This window comes from Oncorhynchus keta, chromosome 34 (assembly GCF_023373465.1).
Source record: "Oncorhynchus keta strain PuntledgeMale-10-30-2019 chromosome 34, Oket_V2, whole genome shotgun sequence".
Classification (NCBI taxonomy): domain Eukaryota; kingdom Metazoa; phylum Chordata; class Actinopteri; order Salmoniformes; family Salmonidae; genus Oncorhynchus; species Oncorhynchus keta.
In genome coordinates this window covers 75,387,105-75,409,965 of record NC_068454.1, presented here as the reverse complement: position 1 = coordinate 75,409,965, position 22,861 = coordinate 75,387,105, and the positions used below count along the sequence as shown (strand labels likewise).

General features: G+C 46.4%; 2 protein-coding genes across 3 annotated transcripts in view; one reads left to right on the top strand and one right to left on the bottom strand.

Moving 5' to 3' along the window:
* The window catches only part of LOC118374222 (chromodomain-helicase-DNA-binding protein 4), a 62,425-nt gene extending 53,622 nt beyond the window's left edge, over positions 1-8,803 (bottom strand). Inside the window, exons 1-12 of one of the 2 annotated variants that reach the window (XM_052494850.1) lie at positions 8,504-8,803; positions 7,981-8,171; positions 7,340-7,461; positions 6,828-7,112; positions 6,545-6,663; positions 6,074-6,173; positions 5,657-5,861; positions 5,413-5,534; positions 5,171-5,297; positions 4,618-4,787; positions 4,022-4,270; positions 3,479-3,682 (exon numbers count right to left, since the gene is read on the bottom strand). In XM_052494850.1, coding sequence (XP_052350810.1) covers positions 3,479-3,682; positions 4,022-4,270; positions 4,618-4,787; positions 5,171-5,297; positions 5,413-5,534; positions 5,657-5,861; positions 6,074-6,173; positions 6,545-6,663; positions 6,828-7,112; positions 7,340-7,461; positions 7,981-8,035 — 1,758 coding nt within the window. In that variant the 5' untranslated portion in view covers positions 8,036-8,171; positions 8,504-8,803. The remainder of the gene's footprint in view (positions 1-3,478; positions 3,683-4,021; positions 4,271-4,617; positions 4,788-5,170; positions 5,298-5,412; positions 5,535-5,656; positions 5,862-6,073; positions 6,174-6,544; positions 6,664-6,827; positions 7,113-7,339; positions 7,462-7,980; positions 8,172-8,503) is intronic. The other variant, XM_052494849.1, reaches the window with a different exon arrangement.
* A 6,391-nt stretch (positions 8,804-15,194) lies between these two features.
* On the top strand, positions 15,195-22,538 carry LOC118374225 (protein Wnt-4). Its single transcript, XM_052494848.1, has 9 exons — positions 15,195-16,044; positions 16,259-16,493; positions 19,001-19,154; positions 19,671-19,755; positions 19,917-20,048; positions 20,218-20,360; positions 20,471-20,611; positions 20,745-20,907; positions 21,007-22,538. The coding sequence occupies exons 2-9, from the start codon at positions 16,405-16,407 to the stop codon at positions 21,174-21,176; spliced, it is 1,077 nt and encodes a 358-aa protein (XP_052350808.1). The 5' UTR covers positions 15,195-16,044; positions 16,259-16,404; the 3' UTR covers positions 21,177-22,538.
* The last annotated feature ends 323 nt before the right edge of the window (positions 22,539-22,861 follow it).

The following is a 22,861-nucleotide window of genomic DNA, read 5'->3' as shown; positions in this document are numbered from 1 at the left end:
CGACAACAGCCACACTCGAAGCAGCATTACCCATTGCTCCCATTGCCCCACAAAAGCCACCCTTGCGGAGCCAGGAGAAAAAGTACTCCAAGTGTCAGAGCGAGTGACGTTTGAAACACTATTAGCGCGCACCCCGCTAACTAGTTAGCCATTTCACATCGGTTACACCAGCCATTAGGCTGATAGGCTTGAAGTCATAAACAGCGCTGTGCTTGCGAAGAGCTGCTGGCAAAACGCACGAAAGTGCTGTTTGAATGAATGCTTACGAGCCTGCTGCTGCCTACCATCGCTCAGTCAGACTGCTCTATCAAATCATAGACTTAATTATAACATAACACACAGAAATACAAGCCTTTGGTCATTAATATGGTCAAATCTGGAAACTATCATTTCGAAAACAAAACGTTTATTATTTCAGTGAAATACGGAACCGTTCGGTATTTTATCTAACAGGTGGCATCCCTAAGTCTAAATATTCTTATTACATTGTACAACGTTCAATGTTATGTCATAATTACGTCAAATTCAGGCAAATTAGTTCGCAATGAGCCAGGCTGCCCAAACTGTTGCATATACCCTGACTCTGCGTGCAATGAACACAAGATAAGTGACACAATTTCACCTGGTTAATACTGCTTGCTAACCTGGATTTCTTTTAGCTAAATATGCTGGTTTAAAAATATATACTTCTGTGTATTGATTTTAAGAAAGGCATTGGTGTTTATGGTTAGGTACAGTTGTGCAACGATTGTGCTTTTTTTTCGCAAATACGCTTTTGTTAAATCATCCCCCAGCGTTGCATCGATTATATGCAACACGCTAGATAAACTAGTAATATCATCAACCATGTGTAGTTAACTAGTGATTATGATTGATTGATTGTTTTTTCTAAGTTAAGTTTAATGCTAGCTAGCAACTTACCTTGACTTCTACTGCATTCGCGTAACAGGCAGTCTCCTCATGGAGTGCAATGAGGGCAGGTGGTTATAGCGTTGGACTAGTTAACCGTAAGGTTGCAAGATTGAATCCTAGAGCTGACAGGGTGAAAATATGTTGTTCTGCCCCTGAACAAGGCAGTTAATCCACCGTTCCTAGGACGTCATTGAAAATAAGAATGTATTCTTACCTGACTTGCCTAGTTAAATAAAGATTGTATAAAATTTAAATCGCCGTCCAAAAATAATAAATACCTATTTATTATCGGCCCTAATTAATCGGCCATTCCGATGAATTGGTCGACCTCCAGTTGCTACCTAACCTCACCACCTGGGGGCCGCCCGTCAGGAAGTCCAGGATCCAGTTGCAGAGTGAGGTGTTTAGTCCCAGGATCCTTAGCTTAGTGATGAGCTTTGAGGGCACTATGGTGTTGAACGCTGAGCTGTAGTCAATGATTAGCTTTCTTACTAGGTGTTCCTTTTGTCCAGGTGGGAAAGGGCAGTGTGAAGTGCAATAGAGATTGCATCATCTGTGGATCTGTTAGGGCGGTATGCAAATTGGAGGGTTTCTGGGATAATGGTGTTGATATGAGCCATGACCAGCCTTTCAAAGCTTTAATTACATCAGGAAGTTCCTCCTCTGTTATTTGGCCTTCACATGAGTTTTTCTGTTCAGATGTTAATTTTACATTATTAATTGGGGGAAAAAACCCATACAATTAGCTTCGATTAGTGGAGATGGAGGAGACTGAAACGAACACATTCTTAAAGTACTTCAGTTCCTCTTTCAAAATATTGTTCAGTACATCATGAGTGACTCAATTTGTAACAAATTTCAAAACATTTTTTGTTGATGATCTAAAAATAATTTGGTGCATTTTTCCCCATATTCCATCTAGTCCGCTTTATTTTTTAATACAATGCTCAAAAAAATAAAGGGAACACTAAAATAACACATCCTAGATCTGAATGAAATATTCTTATTAAATACTTTTTTCTTTACATAGTTGAATGTGCTGACAACAAAATCACACAAAAATGATTAATGGAAATCAAATTGATCAACGTGGCGTTGGTGGATGGAGCGAGACATGATGTCCCAGATGTGCTGAATTGGATTCAGGTCTGGGGAACGGGCAGACCAGTCCATAGCATCAATGCCTTCCTCTTGCAGGAACTGCTGACACACTCCAGCCACATGAGGTCTAGCATTGTCTTGCATTAGGAGGAACCCAGGGCCAACTGCACCAGCATATGGTCTCACAAGGGATCTGAGGATCTCATCTCGGTACCTAATGGCAGTCAGGCTACCTCTGGCGAGCACATGGAGGGCTGTGCGGCCCTCCAGCAGAACGTTCTCCACGGTGTCTCCAGACTCTGTCACGTCTGTCAAATGTACTCAGTGTGAACCTGCTTTCATCTGTGAAGAGCACAGGGCGCCAGTGGCGTTGGTGTTCTCTGGCAAATGCCAAACGCCCTGCACAGTGTTGGGCTGTAAGCACAACCCCCACCTGTGGACGTCGGGCCCTCATACCACCCTCATGGAGTCTGTTTCTGACCGTTTGTGCAGACACATGCACATTTGTGGCCTGCTGGAGGTCATTTTGCAGGGCTCTGGCAGTGCTCCTCCTGCTCCTCCTTGCACAAAGGCGGAGGTAGCGGTCCTGCTGCTGGGTTGTTGCCCTCCTACGGCCTCCTCCACGTCTCCTGATGTACTGGCCTGTCTCCTGGTAGCGCCTCCATGCTCTGGACACTACGCTGACAGACACAGCAAACCTTCTTGCCACAGCTCGCATTGATGTGCCATCGTGGATGAGCTGCACTACCTGAGCCACTTGTGTGGGTTGTAGACTCATTCGTCTCATTCTACCACTAGAGTGAAAGCACCGCCAGCATTCAAAAGTGACCAAAACATCAGCCAGGAAGCATAGGAACTGAGAAGTGGTCTGTGGTCACCACCTGCAGAACCACTCCTTTATTGGGGGTGTCTTGTTAATTGCCTATAATTTCCACCTGTTGTCTATTCCATTTGCACAACAGCATGTGAAATTTATTGTCAATCAGTGTTGCTCTCTAAGTGGACAGTTTGATTTCACAGAAGTGTGATTGACTTGGAGTTACATTGTGTTGTTTAAGTGTTCCCTTTATTTTTTGGAGCAGTGTAGATGAGTACTGCATTGCATGGCCTCTAAAGGCACATTTAAAATAGTCCCATATGATATTGGCATCTGCTGTACCTACGTTATGTCGGGAAAAAGTCAGTTATAAATTCTCCTGTCCTAGTTAAAAACAAGTTATCATCCAGTAGACTGATTAAATATATCCTTGCCCACATGGAAATTCTGTAAGAGTAATATATATGGCAATTATGTGATGGTCCGACCGCATTCTGTCCCCTAATGTGTTTATGTTAATGAACGATCAATTACCATGAGGCCGGCAGTCTTTTGCATGACAATAACCGTCTGAGAAAATGTCATGGCCGCCACAGCCTTAATTAATCCTGCATATTACAGTGGCATATTGCTGGTTGTGCATGTTACCTGTAGCTCTTGAACCCAGGAACAGTGCCAGTAAGACATGTTGCACCATTTGACAAAGAACTGCCTCTCTGGTCGGCCGGCCAATGGGACAGGGTCCGGAGCCTCAGCTGGGAGGTCCAGGGGGCGGGGCACAGGTGTAGGGGGCGGAGGTTCACCCCACTTCCAGGTCAGAACCTTCTGGACTTTACCCTTCATGCCTGGGCACTGAGAGAAATTCAGGAACAGATATACATTCACAAAGAAATATCTTGTGTAGAAAATACCTTCTTTGTTAATCATGTCAACACCACATATTGCATTTATATCTGCAATCTTCCATCATTATACATTTTTAAAACAATGCCAGCATATACGAGGAGAGTTAAATTGCAGCTGTATAGCTGACTCAACTCAAATCAAGAATTCCATATGATGTAGGTGTAGCCACCCACACACGTAAAACAGAACATGGTCTCTTTAATAATCATGTACATCCAACACCCATACGTTGAGAATCTCTCTCTCTCTCTCTCTCACAGACATACACAGGGTGGCAGGGCTCACCATGCAGCGTGGGCAGATCCATTCCCCGTTGGGTATCTCGGGGAGGGGGGGGTTGAGACAGTGGATGTGGTAGGAGGAGGTACAAGTGTCACAGCACAGCAGCTCTCCTCCATCCTTACACACCCTGCAGAACTCTATGTGATGGTCATCCTCCTCCTCTACCCATCCCTCATCCCTCCCCACCTCCTCGTCCTCCCCCTCTCCCTCAGACAGCTCCTCTCTGGCCTCCCACTGGATCCCCTCTTTCTCCTGCAGGGAGGGAGGAACAAAAAGAGAGTGGGAGGAGAGAGCGGGGGGGGGTAGTGAAAGTGCAGGAAGGGGAGTGAGGAGGGAGAGGGAGGAGGTGGGGGGGTGTGATGGAGGGGAAGCGAGAGTGGGGTGATGAAGGGGAAGGGGAAGGAGAGAGAAAGATAGGAGGAGTGAAAGAGAGAAGGACCAGGACAGAAAAAGTTCAACATCAAAAATAGGATATCACACCAATCTTTAGTCATTAAAGAGAAAATACATACAGTGTATACAAGCAATATGGTGTAAACTCTACCTAACCATGGGTTGGACTATGGGCCAACTTCAGACTGGGTACATTCTGTACTTACACAGTGGGGGCAGCTCCACTTGCCCTCAGGGGCCTTTTCCATGTCGGGGTCCAGACAGACCATGTGGTAGGCCCTGGGACAGGTGTCACACAGGATGATCTCCCCTCCCTGCTGGCACACCTCACAGTAGTCCTGGTGGTCTGTCTCATAGCCGTCACCATCGTCCTCAACTGGGATTGGAAGAGGAGGAGTTAGGGGGGGAGGAGTTAGGAGAGAAGAGGAGGAGTTAGGACGGAGGGGGATTGTACATGATGATAGTCCTGTTAAAATCATCTAATATTATCAGAGGATTGGCTGAGAGCCAGATCCTTGGTTTCAGCCCAGAGCAACGACATTTGATTCCTCTAGTCACACGATCATCAGCAACACAATTAGTTGAATCAAGTGTGTTAGTGCTGGACTGTAACAAAAGCCTGCACCCCCTATAGCTCTCCTGATCTAAGGTATGTGACTGACCACTAGTCTACATGCTATAGCCAAAGCTATAGCATGTAGACACCTCCATAGCATGGAATGAAAGGTCAAGAGATGACAGTTGGGTTTCCATGCCAACCTTTCTTCTTCTTCTTGGCGGTCTTGGCCTTCTTCTTGGAGCGGCTGCTGTGGCTGTTGGAGCCGTCCGACACTTCAAAGGTCCCGTCGTCAAAGTCACTCTCCACGTCAAGCTCATCCTCCTCACTCTGACAACAACACAGGGAGAGAAACAGAGACCAAGATACAATGATAGAATTGTGGGACAAGTATGGCAAGGCTTACTGCATACCAGTTGATTCTCAGGCAAGTTAGTTTTCTTACCGAGGATCTCTTCCTCTTGCTGTTGAAGCCTCCCAGTTTGATCTTGAGCGGAGCCACCTTCTTGGCTTTGGGCTTGGGGACGGGCTTAGGGTTGGGCTTGGACCTCCTGCGAGCATTGGGGCCTGCAGAGGGAGATGGAGTTCAGTTATTCCCTTATTCTACAACGAATCCCCAACAATTAATATTATACATGCTCCCTCCATCAGCACTCTTATTTATTTTATTTATTTAACTTATTCCTCACCTTTGCCCTCTTTGGTCTTGGCCTTGCGGAGTGGGGGTGCGAGTATAGCTACAGGTACGGAAGCGGGTGTCGCTGGAGGGGAGTCTTTAGCAGCACTACCCCCCACCCCTGTATCCCCTCCTGCCTCTGTCCCTGCCACCACCATGCTTTCCACGGCCGCAGCCACGTTGGCAGCTGCCAGGGCTGCGTTGGCACTGGCACAGCCCTACAGAGGGTTAGACAAGGCAGGATGGAAATCATGACTGTTGCTATAAAGAACATGCAATCATAGTCAAAATACGTTTGGAATGTATCGTATTATCAATGTTATGTAATAGCAATGTAATGTCATGTTATAGCAATGTAATAGCAATGTAATGTCATCTTATAGCAATGTAATGTCATGTAATAGCAATGCCTTGTATTGGGTTGTGTTACCTTCAGAGGGTTATTGGTGCTGAACTCCCTCCACTTGGCCATCATCAGAGTCATCATCCTGGACACAGCGATCTTGGGGTTCTTGGCTGCGATGAGGGGTCTGGGGAAGTGAGGGAAAAGGAGAGGCAGAGGTTACGTTTGGGGCACTCTACAGGGGGGCGGCAGAAAGTGGAAATGTTTGGGGTTTTCAGGGTTACAGTATTTTCAACATAACTTCCATTTGCTCTGAAAAACAGATGTGGAGACTCCGTTCAAGCATCTTTTTACGCCTGCTATGTTAGTTTCAGTTCGGGGTCGAAGTAGGGGCAGTTTCAGACTGGTCGTAGCTAGCTCAGTCACACACAGATATGAAGTAACTTTCTCCCCGATCCACAAAAGCTGCGCTATCCAAGTGAAGTGGTACGGAAATGTGCTACAGTGGAAACAGAAGGAGAAAGTAGAAAACATGAGATGTGAGAGAGGTGTGTTAACCTGACAAACTGGCTGAAGGCCTTGTAGTTGGTGATGGTGGTGTAGTCCTTCTGAGTGAAGACATGGTCGATGTCTTTCATGCCCCAGTCCTCCAGCAGCTGAGTCGAGCTCTTGGGCTCCTGGAGAGGGGGCGGAGGGAGGATATCATTACATTCAGGGTCACTGAGCCAAAAGGGTCATTAAGTGCATTGCAGGGGCTGCTTCAAATCCAAACAGAGAACAGCTCCAACGTCTCCCTTGTTCACCCCACCTGCACTGCCCACCTCTTAGCCTTCATCCTCACCTGGCTATCTTCATCATCATCTTCATCCTCATCTTTCTCTAGTTCTGGTTCTTTGCGTTTACTCTTGGAGCTGGATGAGCCTCCTCCTCCTTTCTCCTTCTCTCCACTCGTCCCTCCTCCCTTCTTCTTGTCTTTGGAGGAGCTGGAGCGCTTCTTCTTCTTCCCCCTCGGTGCGTAATCACTTCCCTCGCTTTCTGACCTGGCCCTACCTCCTCCTCCCTCTTCCTCCTCCCTCGCTGCTTGCTCTACTGCTATGAAGGGTCCTGGTGAGCTGACTGGCACCTCCTGAGAGGAAACAAAATGAGTCAACATAGATGCAAATATGAAGAAAAAAATCTCACAAATGCTGAAAATGTATACTAAAGACAGGTCAAAAGGGTCAAAGGCTAGGGGCTATCCGTATTGTTATTATTATACTTCAAAATGCATTCTTCCCTCCCAACTTCCTTGGAGAAATCCCTGATATCAGTGACTAGGATACTTCATGTAAGGAAGGATGATGCCCATCCTACCTCTCTGACAGGTCTTGGTCTCTTGCTGATCCTGCTCTCACGGCTCTTCTTGGCTTTCTTCTTCTTCTTTGACTTGGTGGGGACCTCGACGTCAGACACAGCCTCTTCTGGTTCCTTCTCGTCTGCCGATGGAAAGGGTACAGGAATTGATTGAATAAAATGCATAATTGATTGAGATAATTATATTCATAAAAATATATTCATAAATTACCATGGGATTTGTATAAAATTCTAAAACTGTCAACTACAGAAAAGCTTTACTGACAGTGTTTTGGATCAATTTTGATATAAAGAACGCACTGCACGTCTGTTGCCAGTTCAGTACTAAACAGAGGCATGACTCCTGTGACTTTGCCAGCAAATGGTCGTGGACGCAACTTCTAACAACAACACGCATGCATTGACAGTGTAAATATTTACGCACTCTCTATTGGTAGCTAGCTAACGTGCTATCAAGTTTGCCAGCTAGCGTAGAAGCAAAACATTAGACTAGCTAGCTAACTGGGCTGCCTTGTGTAAATTGTCACTACTAGTAACCAGACTAGAGTAGCTAGCAAATCAGCTAGCTAACTAGCTAATGTAACGTTAACTAACGTTCCCAACCTGCAAGCCTGTTCTGAAAAAAAATATTGCTGTCTTACCATGTGCAAGTGCCGTAGGTTCCAAGTCTTCCCTCTCGTCCTCGCTTCCCGACATATTTCAATAATAATGAATTTAAATTAAAAGCGAGCTAATCCCTCCACCGAACCCTGTCCGATCTTGTGAGGGAGGGGGGCAAATGACGTGTGGGTGGTGGAGAATGGAACGGGGGTGTCCTGGGGAGGGGGGCTCGCTGTAAGAAGAAAAAAAACCTTTGCTTGAATTAGCAATCCTATTGGTATTTTTCGAATAACAATAAATATTTATTACAGTGACAGGTCACGGTGTGACATGTTAACTATCTTATTACATCGAAAAACATTTGTTTTCAATTAGCATGCCTCTGTCCACACCGCACAGGAAGCTGTAGCAATGGACACCCGTCAATCATCGTGTATTGAATAGATAGGTGCATTACAGTACTCTCTGCAATACTGCCCCACTCGCGATACAAACTCAATTTAGGCAAACTTACAGTTACAGTCAGGGTTCAAGTGAAACCCCTAAGACTTGTGAGAAACTTACTGTAGTCCCTGTTAGAGATGGGTTTCCTTCGTGTAATAATTGTCTCTCAGCAATGGTATTGGTCTTTAATATAAATTAATGAGCAACAATATCCAGTAAAATATGTCGTTAATGACCCTGCAAAACAGGTTGCACACTCTCCGTCCCCCTTCTCTCCCCCAGCCTCAGTGGCTAGCAGAGCTTAGCTAACATCCTCACAAACACACAAAGGGGGCAGACATCCCAGAATAATCCTCCCTCCCTCGGACTCACACAACTCTGCATAGTTACCTCGCAACAGACAGACCATAATACTCAGCTTGCACGCACCTCCCCCCTCTACACACACACACATACATGCTCATGCACATACATTTCTACTGAACACACACCCTTCATCCCAGCCCCTTAGAAACCCCGTTGTCATGGATACACTCCTCCCCCCACTCTCTCTCTGACAGACCATAATACTCCAGCCACCAACATCCCATAATAAACACAACTCCTAAAAAGACAGGAGAAAAAATACCAGTCACATGGTCTCCAGGGAAACTCTAGGCCACTGGTGACAGACCATAATATTCACAGACTGTCCACCTGGCATGTCTTCCACTGCACCCAGAAGACCTATGGAAGCCCACATGTAGGCTAGGCTACCACTGTGCGTACTTACAGACTGCACTCACAGTATAGGACTGCTTTATAACACTTGCAAGGGAATAACTCTAGGCCAACAGTACTGAAGTACATGGTACACATGGCATAGTCTTAAATACACACCACAACACAATAGGTTTACCACTCACATATTAGGCATCTGTCTCTGGACTCAACAGAACAACTTATGGGATGGCACAGTACAGTTGGGGTCCATTGTCCCCATAGCCCTCACAGCATGCAGTGCTGTGGACAGGGTAGAGAAAACTAGAATGTGAAACAGGGTCAACATTGCATTGACAGCCACAGAGAATTCAACCATATAGAAGAGCATCTAAAGCAATGGTTCCCAACCAGGGGTACTAGGACTCCTGGGGGTACCTGGCCTATCCACAGGGGGTACTTAAGAAGACTCATCAGACCATAGGCCTACTGGAAAAATGCACGAGGGGGTACCTCAGGTGGGCAGAGCAAAATTCAGCTGGTGCTACAGTAGCTTCTACTGGTCCTTCTGTAGCTCAGTTGGTAGAGCATGGCGCTTGTAACGCCAGGGTAGTGGGTTCGATCCCCGGGACCACCCATACGTAGAATGTATGCACACATGACTGTAAGTCGCTTTGGATAAAAGCGTCTGCTACATGGCATATATTAGTAGCTGAAACAGGTTGGAAACCACAGATCGAAAGTATATACAGATGCATTCAGTCTTGAATTGGGCAACAGATGGTCAATAGATTGCATGACCAGGAATGTTAATATTTTGATGCTGTATTTGCAAACACACTACCTGACGGCATTGGCATGTTTTTATTTTGTATTTTACTTAACATTTAACTATCAAATCAAATAAAATGTTATTAGTCACATGCACTGAATACAATAGGTGTAGACCTTACAATGAAATGCTTACATATGAGCCCCTAACCAACATTGCAGTTTAAAAAAAATACGGATAAGAATAAGAAATAAAAGTAACAAGTAATTAAAGAGCAGCAGTAAAATAACAATAGCGAGACTATATACAGGGGGGTACCGGTACAGCGACAATGTGCGGGGGCACCGGTTAGTTGAGCTAATATGTACATGAAGGTAGAGTTATTAAAGTGACTATGCACAGATGATAGGCAATCCAGTTAAGAACAAATTCTTATTTACAAAGATGGCCTACCCCAGCCATACCCTAACCCGGGCGACGCTGGGCAATTTTGCGCAGCCCTATGGGACTCCCAATCACGGCCTGTTGTGATACAGCCTGGAATCAAGCCAGGGTCTGTAGTGACACCTCTAGCACAGAGATCCAGTGCCTTATACCGCTGCGCCACTCAGGAGCCCTGTAGACAGAAACATTTAAAACACCTTGTGACAACTGCAGATGTAAAAAAGAGCTCTATCAATTAGATTTGATAGATTGATTTATACCCTAATGTGTTAGGACTGAATCAGTGATACGTTTCAAGTTATCTGGGATATGTGTGATGGATGCATTGTGTTTACATGGATGGACTGTCATGCATCACTCTGAATGGTTGGACTTTTCTAGATGGCAGACAATAGAATGGTATCATGTTGGTGTGTGTGTGCGTGTGAGTGCATTTCTTACCTCCCTCTCTCACCATCCCCGTCAGGTCTCTGCAAGTAAATTCCTCATAGCCCAGTGTTCCTGAAACCAAACACGGTTCATTTTGTGACTTTGTTTCTGTATCGCTGATATTGATTTATCAGTAGTACATTATCAGCATATCAACCAGGCTTTTGCACCACTGTAAAGTTTATATCCTGCTTTTTTCCCCAGAGGAAATAAGCAGACGAAGAAAATTCAATTGTTGAAGGTTAAATACACCCACGACACACACAGGAATCCAGACAAAAGGGGCGGGCGAGCAGGCAGATCCTTAAAAACGTAGAACCTGTCCAGTAGACATGTCTTCTGGTGCTGTACTAAATAGCTTGGGATCCTACTCCCTCTACAGGTCAAGTGCACTGACTGTGCCCTGGATGCAAGAGGCCCTACACCAGAATAATCTCCGCCTGGGTGGGGTTTAATTAGTTATGTTTCTACTGGGGTAATGGTCAATTGAAATTCAGATAGTTTTTATTGTTGAGCTGTAAAGTGTATGTCTTCCAGGTATGACTGTTATTGTTCAAAAGGAGTTGCCACACCAAACCTGGAGGGAACCCAATGTTTCTCTACACCTGTCTGCCAGTGTGTCCAGCCCAGGTGTAGTGAGCCATTACTCTCTCTGTCTTTCTGACTGCACACCTCATAACATTTCCCCTCGCCATGACCCCAAGTCCCAATGTCAGACCATTTTCTGTTGTCTGCGATTGGATGCTCCGTTACCCCCCAAACCCATACACCCCCCTTCCATTTAATAACACCTGAATCCCATAGTATTCACAGCACCCTACACACAAACACACGCATGCACACGCACGCACGCACACACACACACACACATTCCACTCTTATGCCCCATACCCACTCAACCCACACAGATTCCACTCTTATCCCCCTATACCCACTCAATCCACACACACATTCCACTCTTATCCCTCCCCCTATACCCACTCAACCCACACACTCCCCCTAGCTTCCCTGTCTCAGGCCCCTGCCTGACAACCTCTAACCCATAATGCTCACAATCCCCTCCCTTCCTTTCAAAGCCACCGCCACCCCCACACACACACACTGCCTAATAACGCATCAATCCCATAATATTCAGAGCCCCACACACTGCCCCAACCTCCACACATCTGCTGCTCACCCCTCTAACACATCCATCCCATAATATTCTCAGCTCCCTTCACCACCTCTCATACACAGAAACACGCTAGCTTCAGAAGAAACCTCTCTCCCCGGTGGGTGTGCTTTTACAGTAAATGGTAGCGTCTAAGTCAGCTATGACTGCTTTTTTGTTCATACTCAGGCTGAGAAAACAGGAGGGAGGGAGGGAGGGAGGGAGGGAGGGAGGGAGGGAGGGAGGGAGGGAGTGAGGGAGGGAGCGAGGGAGGGAGAGCTATCAAATTTCCATCCCATAATAACCTAAGAGAAGGCTTTGCAATAGAGTTGATGGTTATCAAGGGCGACCATGGGGGAATGAGGTCAGCTGGCCATCCAGTAATAATCAGCACACTATGAGATAACAATAAGTAGAGATATCTGGATGGAGTGGCAGCCCAGCCCTACCTGTTATACTAGCTACATCATAATGCTATAGGGCTGAATTTATATAGCACTTTTTCAATGCTCAAAGCACTGGAACTCACGCCAATATCCACCACCAATCTGTACTTCAAGTTGTATTTCTTTGTAAGATAAAAGTATCCAAGATATAATTTTTTATACACAGAATTCATTCAAAGATATTGAATTATGCCACAGTTGGCCCTTTGAGGTGCGCTGTGCATAACACCTCTGACTGCACCACCCACCTGGATGTTAGGAAACCTCTAAGAAGTTACACAAACTACTAAATAGGCACAGGTGTTGAGGTATCTAGTTCACACCTGCAGCGTGACTATAGACAATCAGAGTGTAAGTGAGGCCATCTAAGATGATAAAAAGGGCTCCAACGGGAGGAAAGACAGATCAAAAAGAGGGGATGTTATTTACGAGAGAGGGGTGAAGGGACGGAGGGATGAGCACAACGGAGGCGCCGGACGTGACAGTGGCGAGCCCATCGCCATGGCATTGCTGGGGGATACAGCGGAAGACGTCACTGAGAGAAATGGACGGACACAAAGGAGGAATACAACATGGAGTAGAGTTTAAAAAAGGAGGGAGGAGGGAAACAGAGAGAGGGACTGTTCAAACGGCGAGAGAGGGAGAGGTTTGAGGAGGTGGGAGGGGGGAGGTTGAGCCAACCTAGAATTAGGTTATTTATTTGTTTGTTTGGAGAGGACCTCGTGTCAATGGGTTCAGGTAGACTATGGTATGCCATCAGATAGTGATATCATTATAGGTCGTAGGGCAGGGGTCAGCAGGGCAACAAGGGCCTCATACACCTCTTTCAACGAGTTAACCAAACATTGTTCAGCACTATTACATTAATTAAATAGGCCTATAAGTGAGTGGGCATAGGTCACCAATCCCATCCCTGGACAGCCAAAGTGTGCAGGTTTTTGTTCATACCTAGCACTAAAACACCTAAATCAACTATTGGAGATCTAACACAAGTAATAACTTAGTTAACTCAGGTGTTCCAGCTCTGGGCCGGAACATACCCCATTAGCACGCACGCACGCACGCACGCACACACAGAGAGTGCTGTACAGGACCATAAGGAAGCACCAACCCCCCTCATTGAACTCTAATATCAGACTTTCCTTCTATCCAACATCCCTGAATGTTCCTTTCGGCCCCCTTTCCCTTTACCCCTTAACCTCAGTTTAACACCCCAGTAGTTTCTCTTCATCCCTCACTCCATCCCTCCCTCCCTCCCCTCCACTTTCGTGATTTATTTGCCTCAGTTCCAATATTTGTTGCCAGTGTGTTTTCTACCCCTTGTCTAAATGTCACCCCTTCTTCTAAGACGATATAGAGAGGCAGAGAAAGAGCGAAGGAGAGGGTAAGTACAGGGGGGATAGAGGAGGGGAGGGGAGGAACTCGTAAAAAGAGCAACAAAGTTTGGGAAGATTAAACATTAGGTAAGACACTTTCTCACATACATATATACACAAAAAAACAGTGTCACAATTCCTGGACGAGGGGTAGGTGTAGTCATCTCTATATCAAATCACATTTTATTTGTCACATGCGCCGAATACAACAGGTAGACCTTACAGTGAAATGCTTACTTAAAGCCCTTAACCAACAATGCAGTTTTAAGAAAATACCCCCAAAAAGTACGAGATAAAAATAACAAATAATTAAAGAGCAGCAGTAAATAACAATAGCGGGGCTATATACAGGTACCAGTACAGAGTCAATGTGTCAATGTGCGGGGGCACCGGTGTCGAGGTAATTGAGGTCATTTTGAACATGTAGGTAGAGTTATTAAAGTTGCTATGCATAAATAATAATAGAGAGTAGCAGCAGCGTTGGGGGGGCAATGGAAATAGTCTGGGTAGCCATTTGATTAGCTGTTGAGGAGTCTTCTGGCATGGGAGTAGAAGCTGTTTAGAAGCCTCTTGGGCCTAGACTTGGCGCTCCAGTACTGCTTGCCTTGTGGTAGCAGAGAGAACAGTCTATGACTAGGGTAGATGGAGTCTTTGACAATTTTTAGGGTTTTCCTCTGACATCACTTGGTATAGAGGTCCTGGATGGCAGGAAGCTTGGCCCCGGTAATGTACTGGGTTGTACACACTACCGTCTGTAGTGCCTCGCGGTCGGATGCCGACCAGTTGCCAAACAAGGCAGTGATGCAACCTGTCAGGATGCTCTCGATGGTGCAGCTGTAAAATGTTTTCAGTTTCCCGAGGAGGAATAGCTTTTATCGTGCCCTCTTCACGACTCTCTTTGTGTGCTTGGACCGTGTTAGTTTGTTAGTGATGTGGACACCAAGTCTCTCAACGAAGCTCTCAACCAGCTCCACTACAGCCCCGACAATGGGGGGGGTGCTCGGTCCTCCTTTTCCTGTAGTCCACAAACCTTTGTCTTGATCACGTTGAGGGAGAGGTTGTTGTCCTTGCTCCACACATTCAGGTCTCTGACCTCCTACATATAGGCTGTCTCATCGTTGTCGGTGATCAGGCCTACCACTGTTGTGTCATCAGCAAACTTAATGAATATGGTCCTGGAGTCGGGCCTGGCCGTGCAGTCATGAGTGAACAGGGAGTACAGGAGGGGACTGAGCACGCACCCCTGAGGGGCCCCAGTGTTGAGGATCAGTGTGGTGGATGTGTTGTTACCTACCATTACCACCTGGGGGCAGCCTGTCAGGAAGTCAAAGATCTAGTTGCAGAGGGAGGTGTTTAGTCCCAGGGTCCTTCATCTTCTGCTGGGTATTTCTTAAAGGCCACAGTAACCACTGCACGTTTCAGTCAAACACACAATGTAGCATCAGTGAGAACCTGTAGCTAGGACCACTGAATGAACAGAGACATATTCTGACAGGTGCTTTTAATGTTCTTAGAAACTGGTGAAACAAACAAACACACACACACACGCACGCACGCATGCTCTAAATGAACCATTCAGCATAATTCTGTTTAGCTCTCCCTCTCTCCAGTCCGGGTCACATATTATATTATGTCTTGTGCTTAACATGCACAATGGAACCCATGCCATTCATCAGTGTTAATGTACTGCAGTGTAACCATTACACAGTGTCCCCTCCCTCTGACTGCCACCCTACATCTCTTCTACCTCCCTCCCTCCCTCCTTTATAACCCATCACTCCCATCTCACCATTCTCACTTTCTTTCTGTCTTTTACGGGACTGGACACACATTCGTTTTCTTAACGAGGGGAAGCAACCAAGGGACAAACAGCAGAGAGGAAAAATGCTTTTTTACATATTTACCTATCGAAATATTAGGGGCTTTTTTGGATGTTGACTTTCCCTCACTTTTGTTCTTTGTGTTATAATATTAGTCTCTTTCTCTCTCTCAAACATTTTCTAGAGAGAGAGAGAGAGAGAGAGAGATAGAGGGGAATCAGACAAACAAAAAGTGTCCATTTTGATCACTGTCTGCCAAATCATTGTAAAAAGTAATTTTATTTGGTCAAGAACCATACTATTTGGATTTGACCTTTTTATTTTCTAATTGACTTGTTTTTAGACGTGTACCTGGATAACTTTACATGACAATACCTTCCTATAGGCATGTTTCTGCTATCACAGAGGTGGAAATTGTTCATCTATAACATTGATACCGTTCACTGAGAAATTTGATTTGATTTTCAATCTGGTCAGACACATTTCCAAAGAGAAAAACTACTGGACAGTGCTGGACATGAACTGGTAAGAACCCACATTTATTACTAAGCTGTACTCATCCAGAGAACTTGTTATGTATTATACATAGCGTTTTTTCAAAGAAAATGAAATAGCACCCTCATCTACAGTCTTGATCACAGACCTGATGGTTGTGAATAAGTTGTAAGAGGGAGAGATGAGCTTCTCCGACAAAAAACACATTACTTAACTAACCAGGTCGACCTTCTCCTATCTGCAGATATGAGGGGATCATCCCCAAGCTCGGAACCAGAAACATAGAACTAACTGACACACTGACAGACAACGAGGCTTAGCCGTGGAAACGGGCAGACTGCCGCCCAAGGACACTCACTGACCCCCGGAGACGGACAGACAGACAGTCTGATGCCAACTGTCTCCGCTGTCAATCTCACGGCACAACTCCTCCTGCTGTTGCTATGGGCAACCCACCCGACCATGGCAACCAACTGGCTGTAAGTCTGGCGTTCTGGGAGGGAGAGAAAGAGAGTTTGTTTGTCATGCTATAACTTTTAAAAGATGGTGACGTGCCTCTAAATCTCTTTCTGTCGCTCCCCTTTTTCTCTTTGTCTCTCCCTTGCTGACCCTTTTCTCTCTTGTCCTCTCTCTCTTTCTCTCTCCCTTCACTGTGTCTTCTCTGTCCCTTTTGTCTGCTGGTGTTTCTCTTGTCCTCCCTCCCTTCACTGTGTCTTCTCTGTCCCTTTTGTCTGCTGGTCTTTCTCTTGTCCTCTCTCTCTCCCTTCACTGTGTCTTCTCTGTCCCTTTTGTCTGCTGGTGTTTCTCTTGTCCTCTCTCCCTCCCTTCACTGTGTCTTCTCTGTCCCTTTTGTCTGCTGGTCTTTCTCTTGTCCTCCCTCCCTTCACTGTGTCTTCTCTGTCCCTTTTGTCTGCTGGTCTTTCTCTTGTCCTCTCTCTCTCCCTTCACTGTGTCTTCTCTGTCCCTTTTGTCTGCTGGTGTTTCGCTTGTCCTCTCTCCCTTCACTGTGTCTTCTCTGTCCCTTTTGTCTGCTGGTGTTTCTCTTGTCCTCTCTCTCTCCCTTCACTGTGTCTTCTCTGTCCCTTTTGTCTGCTGGTGTTTCGCTTGTCCTCTCTCCCTTCACTGTGTCTTCTCTGTCCCTTTTGTCTGCTGGTGTTTCGCTTGTCCTCTCTCCCTTCACTGTGTCTTCTCTGTCCCTTTTGTCTGCTGGTGTTTCTCTTGTCCTCTCTCTCTCCCTTCACTGTGTCTTCTCTGTCCCTTTTGTCTGCTGGTGTTTCGCTTGTCCTCTCTCCCTTCACTGTGTCTTCTCTGTCCCTTTTGTCTGCTGGTGTTTCGCTTGTCCTCTCTCCCTTCACTGTGTCTTCTCTGTCCCTTTTGTCTGCTGGTCTTTCTCTTGTCCTCTCTCCCTCCCTTCACTGTGTCTTCTCTGTCCCTTTGGTCTGCTGGTGTTTCTCTTGTCCTCTCTCCCTCCCTTCACTGTGTCTTCTCTGTCCCTTTTGTCTGCTGGTCTTTCTCTTGTCCTCCCTCCCTTCACTGTGTCTTCTCTGTCCCTTTTGTCTGCTGGTGTTTCTCTTGTCCTCTCTCCCTCCCTTCACTGTGTCTTCTCTGTCCCTTTTGTCTGCTGGTCTTTCTCTTGTCCTCCCTCCCTTCACTGTGTCTTCTCTGTCCCTTTTGTCTGCTGGTGTTTCTCTTGTCCTCTCTCTCTCCCTTCACTGTGTCTTCTCTGTCCCTTTTGTCTGCTGGTGTTTCTCTTGTCCTCTCTCTCTCCCTTCACTGTGTCTTCTCTGTCCCTTTTGTCTGCTGGTGTTTCTCTTGTCCTCCCTCCCTTCACTGTGTCTTCTCTGTCCCTTTTGTCTGCTGGTCTTTCTCTTGTCCTCCCTCCCTTCACTGTGTCTTCTCTGTCCCTTTTGTCTGCTGGTGTTTCTCTTGTCCTCTCTCTCTCCCTTCACTGTGTCTTCTCTGTCCCTTTTGTCTGCTGGTGTTTCTCTTGTCCTCTCTCTCTCCCTTCACTGTGTCTTCTCTGTCCCTTTTGTCTGCTGGTGTTTCTCTTGTCCTCTCTCCCTCCCTTCACTGTGTCTTCTCTGTCCCTTTTGTCTGCTGGTGTTTCTCTTGTCCTCTCTCTCTCCCTTCACTGTGTCTTCTCTGTCCCTTTTGTCTGCTGGTCTTTCTCTTGTCCTCCCTCCCTTCACTGTGTCTTCTCTGTCCCTTTTGTCTGCTGGTCTTTCTCTTGTCCTCTCTCCCTCCCTTCACTGTGTCTTCTCTGTCCCTTTTGTCTGCTGGTGTTTCTCTTGTCCTCTCTCCCTTCACTGTGTCTTCTCTGTCCCTTTTGTCTGCTGGTCTTTCTCTTGTCCTCTCTCTCTCCCTTCACTGTGTCTTCTCTGTCCCTTTTGTCTACTGGTGTTTCTCTTGTCCTCCCTCCCTTCACTGTGTCTTCTCTGTCCCTTTTGTCTGCTGGTGTTTCTCTTGTCCTCTCTCCCTTCACTGTGTCTTCTCTGTCCCTTTTGTCTGCTGGTCTTTCTCTTGTCCTCTCTCTCTCCCTTCACTGTGTCTTCTCTGTCCCTTTTGTCTGCTGGTCTTTCTCTTGTCCTCTCTCCCTTCACTGTGTCTTCTCTGTCCCTTTTGTCTGCTGGTGTTTCTCTTGTCCTCTCTCCCTCCCTTCACTGTGTCTTCTCTGTCCCTTTTGTCTGCTGGTCTTTCTCTTGTCCTCTCTCCCTCCCTTCACTGTGTCTTCTCTGTCCCTTTTGTCTGCTGGTCTTTCTCGGTCCTTCTCTTTCTCTCTCTGAAACCCTGTCCCCTGTGTTCTCTCCTCTTTCACCCATCATTGGCTCTTTCGCCCCTTCTCTTCCTCTATCTCACCCCTTCTTGCCATTTATACCCTCGCTCTCCCACAATCCCCATCTCCCCACTTTCTCTTCCTCTATCTCCCCCTCTGCCCCTCCCCTCTCTCTCCGGCATCGTCCCCTCTCCCTCTCTTTCTCTCTCTCAGCTCCCTGGCGAGGATGCCGCGCTCGCGGCCCGTGTCGGGTGCTGCCCCCTGTGGGCAGCTGAGGGGACTGTCCGTGGGGCAGGTGGGGGTGTGCAGGGCGCGGGGAGAGGTCATGGAGTCTGTGCGCAAGGCAGCCGAGATGGTCATAGAGGAGGTATGAGCCTGGGGCAGAACTGTCATCGGTTGTGTTACAAAAGTAGTGAAGTCCGTGTGGAAGAGTTTCTTTAAGATCAACCATTGACTTTCTCAAGATCATCTTCAATCAGCATCATCAGCGCTGTTGTTACAGTCATCTTCAACATCATCATCAGCGCTGTTGTTACAGTCATCTTCAACATCATCATCAGCGCTGTTGTTATAGTCATCTCCAACATCATCATCACCAAAATCATCTTCTTCAACCGATATCCATATCAATCAGTGTGGAGGAGTGTCATCATTAACCTCCTCAATCATCCTCATCATTTGTATTTATAATTATTATGATCATCTTCTTCTTCCTCTAACCAGCATCATTAACATCCCCTCATCTGTACTCAGTAAAGTATTAAACAATTGCACCAGTTTGACCAAAGTTCACTCTCCTCAGCACCTATGTAAAATGTCTATCTGCCTGTCTATATGAACCCCGAACCCTTGGTCCCATTGGCTTGGCTGTTGGTCTGATCAGTGCCAGCACCAGTTTCGTAATCGCCGTTGGAACTGCTCCACCACCCCACGTGGAGTCAACGTGTTCGGTAGAGTCATGAGCCAAGGTGAGGACAGCAGGGCCTCTCTAGTTACCACTGTAAATCTGTGGTTGTACCACAGTCATTAACATGCTGGTAACCGTTGATTCCACATGGCTGAGATCAGAAGGACATGTGATGACATGGTAAATGACTCAATTGCTGTCTTGAACTCTTCTATAAACCAGGCACCCGTGAGGCAGCCTTTGTGCACGCCCTGTCCTCGGCGGCGGTAGCGGTTGCAGTGACGCGAGGCTGCAGCCGGGGGGAGCTAGAGCGGTGTGGCTGCGACAGGAAGGTCAGAGGGGTCAGTCCCGAGGGTGAGTCTGGGGTGTGGGCCTCTGATCCTCTATCTACGCTTGTGTCTAGACATCGGTCTATATGTCTGTCTCTCTTTCTGTCTGTCAGTTAAACTTTGTCTCTATTGTCTTGAAATACATAATTGGAAAATGTGCAGATGCTATCAACATATTTCTGTCTGTCCTGCAGGTTTCCAGTGGTCTGGGTGCAGTGATAACCTGTCATATGGTGTGGCCTTCTCCCAGACCTTCGTGGATGAGACGGAGCGTGCCAAGGGGATGTCCACAGGGCGACCCCTCATGAATGTCCATAACAACGAGGCTGGACGGAAGGTTGGTGGCGGTGGGGCACTCTGATGACATCATCAATCTTCACTTCTATCATCTTTTTTCCTTGTTTCCTTTGACTTCCTGATTGTTCTTTTACATTCCTCCATCCCCAGGCTATCCTCCATAACATGCAGGTGGAGTGTAAGTGTCATGGTGTCTCGGGATCATGTGAGCTGAGGACCTGCTGGAAAGTCATGCCCCCATTTCGGCGCGTCGGCGCCGTGCTGAAGGAACGCTTTGATGGAGCCACAGAGGTACAGCCATATATTTGGGATATCATCTTCATTATTCATTTAATAGGTGACAAACCATTGGAAATTCGTTTTTTTTACTGCTTCCAGTCTTTTCAAAATCTCTAACATTCAACAAATACCCCCACTCACCCAGGTGCGTCTGTCCCGTATCGGCTCCAGGACAGCCCTGCTGCCCCGGGACCCCCAGGTCAAACCTCCCGCCGCCAGGGACCTGGTGTACCTCGCTGTCTCGCCAGACTTCTGCCGTCTCGACCCCGACAATGGGATCCCCGGGACAGCCGGCCGACGCTGTAACGGTGAGATTCAGTCACATCAGCAGCACTGGGATAAAGCTGTTTTGTATGTTCACATCCTTATTTCCTTTCCTCTACCTCGTCTACATCCTCCCCTCCCAGGCACCTCCCGGCTGGCCCCAGATGGCTGTGAGCTGGTGTGTTGTGGGCCAGGGTACCGGGCAGGCCGGGCCGAGGTGGTGCAGCGCTGCTCCTGTAAGTTCTCCTGGTGCTGCTCGGTCCGCTGCCAGCAGTGCAAGAACACAGTGATGATCCACACCTGCCGAGAGTGAACCCAGTCTATGCAGAACCCAGAGCACTGAGCAGACACGCAAGAACCTTACACCTGTGCACACACTCTAGAACACAGCCCAGACACTCCAGAACACTACACAGACACAACACTGTCCAGACATTCTGGAACACTACTACAACGGCCAGACAAGTGGAGGCTGCTGAGGGGAGGACGGCTCATAATAACGGCTGGAACAAAGTAAATGGAATGGCTTGTGTTTGATACTATACCACTAATTCCGCTCCTGCCATTACCACGAGCCCGTCTTCCCCAGTTAAGGTGCCACCAACCTCCTGTGGACCAGACACTCTAGAACCAGGGTTCCCAACCTAGGATGCGCCAATGTTTCTTTGGGGGAGGGGGGGGGAGCAGGACCTTCCTTGACTAGGTTATATATTTAATTGTTTATACCTATCTGAAACAACGCATCCATCTGTGAAGCTTTAGGCTAGAAATAAATGGTAAAATGCCCGAGGGAGATGCGAATATAGGAATATCTTTGGTTTGTCTCCATGACATTCAGAATCTGAGCTAAGACCTAAAGTCAAGGAGTCAAAGAAATTGGACTTTGCTTGGGAAGTAATCATATACAATGTGTGACTCTGTCGCTATCAATTGATCTATTCACATTCTGTAAAATATAATATGTATAATTAAATTGAGATTGATATACATTTTAATATAACATATTTGGTAGTGGAATAACATTGTGGGAAATCGGGTGAAGACTTTATTTTCCTTTATTATTATAATCATTAAATAGCCTACCTAAAATCCTAGGTCCCTGAAATTAAACAAAGTTACATTTTTCAAATGTGAAAAGTGGGGCCCTGGGGGAAAAGGTTGGGAACCGCTGCTGTAGAACATTGTCCAGACGTGGTAGAACAACACTTTGATGACATGTTCTACAAAACTGACCTGACATACACTTTAAGACTCTGACAAGAACCGTGTGGATAGTATAAGCCAGTGCATTATGACAGAAACCTCTGCAAGGGAAGGCAGAAAGGGTGGAATGACCTCGCCTATTACCTCTAACGCCAGAAAGTAGAGATACTAACAAGCATGGAGAAAGGAAACTCCCTGCATAGAGCAATATTCACACTCCCATTGAACATATAACACTCATGATGTACTCTTTCAACCTAAACGGAACTATAATGCAACATTGCAAGTCAGTGTCCTACACTGTGTAGGTGATTGTCTAGATCATAATGGCACACAGCCAGCGAGCACACACACAATTAAACTGACAAAGCGTTTAAAGCCGAAATTAACCTCAATTAACAGGGAAATTATTACAGCCCTTTCCTTAAATGCATTTGATTTCAGTATAGTAGGTAGTTGCAAACGTTATACATTTACTGTATTTATGATTCTTGATTTCAGTGTAGTTGGTCTTTATATATTTACTGTATTTATGATTCCACTGTAGTAGGTAGTTGCAGTCTTTATACATTTACTGTATTCATGAGTCTTTTTCCACTATTCTGTCTTTTATTTATTTGTACATCAATCATCCTGTGGCCCGTCCTCCTGCCCCTCAGATTCTACCAGTGAGAATACCTGTCCTCTCCCCCCAGTCCGTCTGCATCCATGTTGCTTTAGTCCAACACTAATAAAACAAGTGTGATGCATATTGCTCGTGTTCTGCAGTCGACTTGGTCAAATAAACTTGTTTTG